This window comes from Hemiscyllium ocellatum, chromosome 11 (genome assembly GCF_020745735.1).
Source record: "Hemiscyllium ocellatum isolate sHemOce1 chromosome 11, sHemOce1.pat.X.cur, whole genome shotgun sequence".
Lineage (NCBI taxonomy): Eukaryota > Metazoa > Chordata > Chondrichthyes > Orectolobiformes > Hemiscylliidae > Hemiscyllium > Hemiscyllium ocellatum.
Genome location: NC_083411.1, coordinates 78382266 through 78391516, shown reverse-complemented (window position 1 = coordinate 78391516; position 9251 = coordinate 78382266). Strand labels below are relative to the sequence as shown.

The following is a 9251-nucleotide window of genomic DNA, read 5'->3' as shown; positions in this document are numbered from 1 at the left end:
CATTGGACAAATAGGCAGAAAATTAGCCACCAGGATACATCGCCTGGATGCCCACTGAAGATGTTACCAAGTAGGGTGATGAAATGTCTGGAAATGAATCTTCCAGTTCAGTAAGCAAACTCTACATCCAGAACCTCAATCTGAGTTACAAATCTTTTCAAAACTCATTAGGGATAATGTAAAAATGAGGTTAGAAACATATCTATGACCTGGACATAGGGAGTAAAGGTGGAGTTGTTCTTCAAAGAAACTCCCTCTTCTAGTTTCACCTTATCTATTATCCTCATTTATCCACCCAATTGCACTAAGTTGCTTCATTAAAATCTAGTCTCTCGTGTGAAAGCCAAGTCCAATAAGGGTATTTTGAGATTTTTCGCAAAGCCAATCAGTTCAGCTTACACTATTTTTAGTTACCATAAACTACAGTAGTTAAGTATACCTTTTCTTATGACTCCAAAAGTCACGTTTCTGCATATACTCAATTGCCTTGTTGAGTTTTCACAATTAAGATCAGATTCAGGAAAATAAATGGTCTGTATTGAAACAGATAATATTTGGTTATAACCACCTGTGTCAGCCGATAATAGTCCTTAAAGTTTTCAGGTGCCCTTGGTGTACTGGAATTGTGACAAAGGCTATTTAATCATCTGGGAGTCTGCTGCAATGTGAAAGCTCTGAGGGATGCAGTCTAGAACACTGACTATTTGCCAGTCTGCAGCTTGGCTGAAGGCCTTGATCTGAACCTCTATAGCAGGGCTTGGACACAAGATTCTCTGTAGAATGGGTCTCTGGTTTAATATCTCCCCCTGCCTTTTTTTGTGTTCACTTATCATCACTGAATCACCTGCTATGGTACACCTCAAATTGACCTGCTGCAGTATTCTGAACAACAAGGGACGAGTACATCTAATAAGATTAAGTCTAGATTTTGGACTGGATCTGAAAAGAGATGTGTGGAATAAAGGTTGGTATTGCATAATAAAAGCAACAGTAACAGATAAGACATAACCCTGTGCAGTGTAAAATCGAAGAAACAGAAAGAATGAGCAGGGAGTGATACAACAGTCTATCATCTTGCAGGGAAAGCATCTTTTATGCCATGACATCATTTTTTTGTGAGAATGTCATAGAATCCCTACAGTGTGGAACCAGGCCTTTGGCCCAACAAGTTCCACAAAGATCCTCTAAAACGTACCCGACCCAATCCATTCTCCATCACTCTACATTTATCCCTGACTAATGCACCCAACCTAAATATCCCTGAACACAATGGGCAATTTAGCATGGCCAATTAACCTAACCTGCACATCTTTGGATTGTGGGAGGAAATCCATGCAGACACGGGGAGAATGTACAAACTCCACACAGCCAGTTGCCTGAGGATAGACTTGAACCTAGGTTCTTGGAGCTATGAAGCAACAGTGCTAACTGAGCCACCATGCTACCCTCCCCTTGGATATCCACAATTGGGTTTCAGCCCACATTGAAATATTGATGATTCAGAAGAAGAGAAAGAATAACGCTAATGAACCAGGTGTGGATTCTTTTATGACAATTAGACTTTCGACCACTTACTTTATCCCAGATTTTTAAAAAGAGAATTCAAACTCACCCATCTGTCATAGTCGGATTTGAACTGATCTCACCAGAGTATTCATAAAAAAAATCCAAGAATTGCAGATGTTGGAACTCAGAAACAGAAACAGCAAGTGCTGTGAAAACTGAGCAAGTCTGGTAGCATCTGTGGAGAGAAATCAGAGTTAATGTTTAGGAACCCTTCTTCAGAACTAAGCATTAACCTGAGATGCTGGATTATTAGTCCATGGACCATATCACTCGGCCAACCTGATTCCTGTTTTTATTTTCACGACAATGTTCTTTGTAAGTGAAGTCTCACTTCTCTTTTGAATTTGCTTCCACTACTCTTTTCAGACGTTGCTGGCAGCTTGGCGCCAGGACATAAATTGAAGAATAATTTCACAGAGAGAGGCATCCCTCTGAATAATTTAAGACCGTTTACAGTGTTGTGTATATGTGTCTCTCTGGGCAATATTTCAGAATGGAGCTTTCACCTCTTCTCTGATGCACTCAGATACACACATGGGGCAGTCAGGCCTGACCTGACGTCACTCCGGAGGAACCCAGTGACGTAACTACCAGGGGCGGAGGGCGGGATTGGAGGTGATTGACGTCCCATTCAGCCAACCGAAGGGAGGCTAGGTGGGCGTGGGGTCGGGACCGATGCCTGCGCCTGCGCATTCGGAGTTGATGGCGGTTGTGGGTGTGAAAGGAACAAACCGTTGACAGACGAGGGGGAGGAGAGGCTGCTGTGTCTTCTCCCTAACCTTCCTCCTCCTTTAGTTAGGGCCGGCGGGCACTGAACTTGGCGAGTACTGTTGGTTGTCGACGAGATCGAGAAAGTAAAACTTTTTTTTTGGGGGGGGGGGTGGGGGGGAGGAAGCAGGAGCCGTGGATTTAAAATTAAAATAAAAGAAGAAGCAGCCGTTCAGGGAGGGGAAGAAGCAGAAGGGACGTTGCTGTGAGCGGACCGAGGAGGATTTGTGAGTGTGCAATGTTGGGCCGGGCTGCTGCTGCCCAGCACCGATACTTGTAGATAAACACAGAGCCTCCCGGGGGAGCCCGGATCCTCCCTCCCTCCCTCACTGACACACTCACTCACTCACTCCCAACAACATGGACGGGCAGCCGCCGGCTGCAGGAAGCGAGTCGCCACCCCGCAGCCGGGACAGATCCGACAGGTCCTCCTCGAAGAAGAAACCTGCCGAAGACGACCCAAGGAACAAAACCAAGCTGGTGAGCGCTCCGCACTTTCCGCGGCGAACCCTCTTGCCCCTACCCCTACCCCCGCGGTTTGTGTTGAGACAGCCAGGTGTAAATCGCCGGATTAGGGGGTGGTGCAGTTTGCAGGCCCTTCTCGCTCACGCCGAGCGACACGGCGGTATGGGCACTTCCTAAACACGCTGAACCTTCGGTTCGTTTGCTGTCAGGTGCAGAATTGCAATTTATCAGCGCTTTGCTCAAATATGGTGTTGGCTGGCGCGCACATGAGTGAACCACTGGCCTTCTCATTTGTACCTCCCTTCTATAAGATCCCGAGGGCTAAAATTTGTTCCTTAAGATGTAAGTTTTCACGATTCGTGCACTGAACATATTTGTTCAGACTTTTAATATTCTGCAAATTGCTTGCGTTGTATAGAGAAGGAATCCCACTTCGCTCATTTATCCCATTGAATAAATTCAGCATTTGCTTTGATATGTCAATATCTCAGTTTACCACACACATTGTGTACAACGCCTATTTTAAGAACGTGTTTGGGAAGAGAGGCGATTAAAGGTAACAATAGGTTGTCATGATTTGACTGTAAACGTCAGTCATGCATGGAGCTGGGAGTATTTTAAAATCAAATCATTCAACAGGCCCGTTGGTAAGATTGATTAGCCCACATATAAGAATAAGAAATCGGACAGCTTTTACAATTCGTCGTCCCTATAGTTGATCAAAATTTCTAAATAACTGTCTTGATTTTTTTTCAAAGAAACTTTTTAAAGCTAGCAATCTTCTGGATGTGTTAGCTTGACACTGATGTTTAAAGGGATATTTATGACATTTTTTTCCACGTGTTGAGAATCAGTTGTTAAATCACTTACAACACTGATCATTATCAGAATATTTAAGAAAGATTCTCTGTGACGCCCTGTAATTGATAGTTAGATCAAATAACCAGTAACTGTTAATTTTAAAAGTAGTGTGTTTTGTAATGTAGTTAGTGTAAAAGTAACTACATTAGTGTAAAAGTAATATGGTTAGGCACTGGATTGCAACACTTTCCTTCCTATGTGTAATACCAGCTGTGAAAAACAAGTAATCCAGTCCTGGATTGTATTTCCAAATTTTGGTTTGTGTATTGTACTGTCTAGTTCTTCCATATTTCAAATGAAATTTCACAACTGTTGTATTGTCTTGTATATTTTCATTGCTGTAAGAAAGAGTAACCTACCAAGCATGACTGCCAAATATAAACATGTGGATTTCAAAATTTATAACTGTGCTTTGAAATTTTGTTTCTTTCAGCTTCAGGCCCAATAAACTGGTTAGGATTCTTCAACGAATGAATTTTGTTCTTGATAGCAGTCCGCACAACTGTTTTAAACCTTAGCGTGTTAGTTGAAGAAGAAATGAAACATTCTCAATTGTCTGTCATCTGTGTCTCAGTACTGATGAACAATACTTGTATTTGTCGGTTGAGGAGTTGAATACCCCATTACAACTATTAATCTAAACTACCAAACTTTTGAACTGAGTTACTTATCCTCACCCTGGGCATCCTTCTGGCTTCAGTGTGTCAAACAAAAGCATAGTGTGGTATACCTGTCTTGGTCTGACTTGGTCTGGAACTCTGAAATTCATGATTCCCATCTGTGAGCTTTGCTCCTTTTAAAATTTCTTTCATGGGATGTGAGCATCCTTGCAAGGCTAGTATTTATTGTTCATCCCTAACTGCTCTTGAACTGAAGTGCTTGCTAGGCCATTTGAGAGTACAGGGAGAAAGTGAGGACTGCAGATGCTGGAGATCAGAGCTGAAAATGTGTTGCTGGAAAAGCGCAGCAGGTCAGGCAGCATCCAAGGAGCAGAAGAGTCAACGTTTTGGGCATGAGCCCTTCAGGAATTCCAGAAGAAGGGCTCATGCCCAAAACGTCGACTCTCCTGCTCCTTGGATGCTGCCTGACCTGCTGCGCTTTTCCAGCAACACATTTTCAGCATTTGAGAGTACACCCTGTAATTAAGAGTCACCACGTTGCCGAGAGATTGCTGTCACCCAAAGTATGTAAGGACAGCATATTTCCTTCCTTTAAAGGACTTTAGTGAACCAGATGGGATTTTCTTTTACAACAGTATGTGATTGTTAACATGGTCACCATTTGACAGACTAGTTTTATGTTCCAGACTTATGAAATTAATTCAAACGTCACCAACCATGCTTTGGACAAGATTAACACAATGCAACCATTTCCTTTGTGATCAACAAACTTTGAAATCCATGATTTATTTCATATAGTTTGCTTTTCTTTTCTTATGTGAGACGTAAGTTGATTTCATGTGTTCCATGACACACTGGTTACTGTACTCTGCAATGGTCTCATCTTCTTATGGATCTTAAAAATTTTTGATTTATAAATTAAACTTGTTAATCAGGACTTGTTTTATATTTTTTTCATTTGTAACCTATTTAGACTACTCAATAACTACACATATCCAAACCGATATGAAGGAGAAAAGATCAGAGCATGAGAGAGAAAATTTTCACTGATAAGTCTAGGATAAGGGGAGTTACCTAAAAAAAAACTAAAGCAAAACATGTTGCAAATGAAAGTGGGAAATATGTCACTATCCAAAGGATGATGGAAGTTTGGAACTGACTTCAAATAGATATTGATGTGATATCAATTAATTTGAAAGCTGTGATTTTCAAAGTTATGTTAACTTCGTAACTGGATTTGCACCATATTCCTTAATAGGTTAAATGTGAGACTGCAGATCAGTTATCTCAGTTCATGAAAGAATAGTCCTTGCGGCTGAATCATCAAACTCGGCATTTCAATTCCTGTACTTGCAATATGAGTTCTTGTGAAAATGACTCCATTTGGTATTTATTAGTTCAACCCACCACCAAAAGAAAAAAGCTGACTCAGTTTTGATAGTTGGTGAGTGTGCAGTGAAGAAAATTTTGGTCATGTTTAAAGCCCTGAAAGTGCTGTTCAGTTTGTTTCAGTCAACCAGTGGTTTTCAGCCCAACAAATTGTTATTTTTAATTTAAGTTACATGGCCTTATAACATTTGGCTTTGGCACAGTGGTCTGAATGATCCTCTTTTGTACATCACGACTTTATGTCACTACTGTGTTCCATGAAGTATCATGTAGGTTTTGTACTGATTTGTCTTTGTGCACTCTCAGATGGCGTAGAATGTTTGCAAAATTGAAGAAAAATCTTCTCTTAGCATAATGTAATATTATAATAACATAATGTCCTCTGATAAATTTAAGAATCTGTCATTTTGTGAATTAAGTGTAATGTAGCAAATGTTGAATTTTAAGTTGAGCTATCATGTGCCAAATATATTGTATTTATAATTGAATGGGTGGATACACTTGCTTTGTTGTTCCATTGAAAGGAAAGCTGCCATGTAATGAAAATTTAATGATTGACAGGAAGAGGTGAGTGCTCTGGCATTGCTTTAAGTTGTAGATCAGAAATATTCAACCTCTACAAATGAAAGCTATCCAAAAAGGAGGTGACGACAGCTGGACGAAATTTGATTAATAAATCTGGGGTATAAAGTGGTGATCATGTCAATTATTATCAGTTGTTGTAAAATCCCATCTTGTTTGCTAGTGTCCTAAGGGAAAGCTGTCATCTTTACCTGCTCTGGTCAGTGTTACTCTTGATGCAAAGAAGTGTGGTCAACTTTTATCTAGTCACAGAACTGATGTAGCAAGCCACTGAGGGATAGATAAATACTGAGTTTGTCGGTAATGCCCTTATGAAAGAATAAAAGAATGCCAGACTGTATGTTTTGGTATTTTGTCCTGATGTTTATGAAGATGTTCATAGTTTTGTGTTAGCGTGCTCGGGTCCAGTTGGAAATTCTATTTGAACCATTGTTGTGGCAGGCAACTCCGAGGAGGACAGCAGAAGAGTTTAGGGCTTCTCCTCAAAGCATCCCTGAAGAGTTGGAGGCTGAGGGAAGACCTTATAGAGGTCTACAAAATTATGAGGGGCATGGATAGGATAAATAGACAAAGTCTTTTCCCTGGGGTTGGGGAGTCCAAAACCAGAGGGCAGAAGTTTAGGGTGAGAGGGGAAAGATTTAAAAGAGACCTAAGGGGCAACTTTTTCACACGGCGGGTGGTACATGTATGGAATGAGCTGCCAGAGGAAGTGGTGAAGGCTGGTACAATTGCAATATTTGAAAGGTATTTGGATGGGTATATGAATATGAAGGGTTTGGAGGGGTATGGACCGGGTGCTGGCAGGTGGGACTAGATCGGTTTGGGATATCTGGTCAGCATGGACGGGTTGGACCGACGGGTATGTTTCCATGCGGTACATCTCTGACTCTTAACTGAAACACCTTCTACTTACTGACTGGAAATTTCTGATTCTGAATGACGGAAATGGAGAAGCTTTGTTTGGAAAGGATTGAAGCACATTATGAGACTTTGTCAGGAGTATGCAGAGGTTAACTTGAGCATTTGAAGAGAATGCACTGACTTAGAAGCATCTTATCTGTTTGTTCCTTCAAGTTTTGTGTACCCTGCATGTGATAGAGACTGCTGATTGTGCATTGAACTTAACAGACACATTTAGCACTCATCAAACTAGAGTGGAAGTTATAGAGTTACAGAGACGTACAGCATGGAAACAGACTCTTCGGTCCAACCCGTCTATGCCAACCAGATATCCCAACCCGATCTAGTCCCACCTGCCAGCCCCGGACAATATCCCTCCAAAGCCTTCCTATTCGTATACTCGTCCAAATGCCTTTTAAATGTTGTAATTGTAACAGCCTCCACCACGGCCTCTGGCAGCTCATTCCATACACGTATCACTGTCTGCGTGAAAAAGTTGTCCCTTGGGTCCCTTTTATATCTTTCCCCCCTCACCCTAAACCTATGCCCTCTAGTTCTGGCCCCCACCCCAGGGAAAAGACATTTTCGATTTATCCTATCCATGCCCCTCATAATTTTGTAAACCCCTATAAGGTCACCCCTCAGCCTCCGACTCTCCAGGGAAAACAGCCCCAGCCTGTTCAGCCTCTCCCCATAGCTCAAATCTTCCAACCCTGGCAGCATCCTTGTAAATTTTTTTGAATGCTTTCAGGTTTCACAACACCTTTCCGATAGGAAGGAGACCAGAATTGCATGCAATATTCCAACAGTGGCCTAACCAATGTTCTGTACTCCATACTCTGACCAATAAAAGAAGCATACCAAATGCTTTCTTCACTATCCTATCCACCTGTGACTCCACTTTCAAGGAGCTATGAACCTGCATTCCAAGGTCTTTTTGTTCAGCAACACTCCCCAGGACCTTACCATTACGTGTATAAGTCCTGCTATGATTTGCTTTCCCAAATTGCAGCACCTCATATTTTTCTGAATTAAAGTTCATCTGCCACTTCTCAGCCCATTGGCCCATCTGGTCAAGATCCTGTTGTAATTGGAGGTAACCTTCTTCACTGTCCACTACACTTCCAATTTTGGTGTCATCTGCAAACTTAGTAACTGTACTACTTATGCTCGCATCCAAATCATTTATGTAAATGACAAAAAGTAGACGACCCAGCACTGATCTTTGTGGCACTCCATTGGTCACAGGCTTCCAGTCTGAAAAACAGCCCTCCACCACCACCCTCTTGTCTTCTACCTTTGAGTGAGTTCTGTATCCAAATGGCTAGTTCTCCCTTCATTCCGTGAGATCTAACCTTGCTAATCAGTCTCTCATGGGGAACCTTGTCGAACACCTTACTGAAGTCTATATAGGTCACATCTACTGCTCTGCCCTCATCAATCTCCTTTGTTACTTCTTCAAAAGACTCAATCAAGTTTGTGAGACATGATTTCTCATGCACAAAGCTGTGTTGACTATTCCCTATCAGTCCTTGCCTTTCCAAATGCATGTACATCCTGTCCCTCAGGATTCCCTCCAACAACTTGCCCACCACTGATGTCAAGCTCACTGCTCTATAGTTCCCTGCCTTGTCCGTAGCACCTTTCTTAAACAGTGGCACCACATTAGCCACCCTCCAGTCTTCTGGTACCTTAACTGTGACTATTGATGATACGAATATCTCAGCAAGAGGCCCAGCATCACCCCTCGCTTCCCGCAGAGTTTTAGGGTACACCTGATCAGGTCCTGGGATCTATCCACCTTTATGCTTTTGCAATGTGTTACTATCTATTTCGCTACTTTCTATGTCTTCCATATCCTTTTCCACAGTAAATACTGATGCAAAATACTTGTTTGGTATCTCCCCCATTTTATGTGGCTCCACACAATGGCTGCCTTGCTGATCTTTGAAGGGCCCTATTCTCTCCCTAGTTATCCTTTTGACCTTAATGTATTCGTAAAAACCCTTTAGATTCTTCTTAATTTTGTTTGCCAAAGCTATTTCATGTCCCATTTTTGCCCTCCTGATTTCCCTCTTAAGTATACTCCTACTGTCTTAA

General features: G+C 41.9%; 1 protein-coding gene across 4 annotated transcripts in view; it reads left to right on the top strand.

Moving 5' to 3' along the window:
* Positions 1 to 2437: 2437 nt before the first annotated feature.
* Positions 2438 to 9251, top strand: part of diaph2 (diaphanous-related formin 2) — a 739556-nt gene continuing 732742 nt past the window's right edge. For 3 of the 4 annotated variants that reach the window (XM_060832633.1, XM_060832630.1, XM_060832631.1), the window contains exon 1: positions 2439 to 2814. In XM_060832633.1, the coding sequence (XP_060688616.1) occupies positions 2695 to 2814 (120 nt within the window). In that variant the 5' untranslated portion in view covers positions 2439 to 2694. Of the gene's footprint in view, positions 2815 to 9251 lie in introns of all 4 variants that reach the window. The other variant, XM_060832634.1, reaches the window with a different exon arrangement.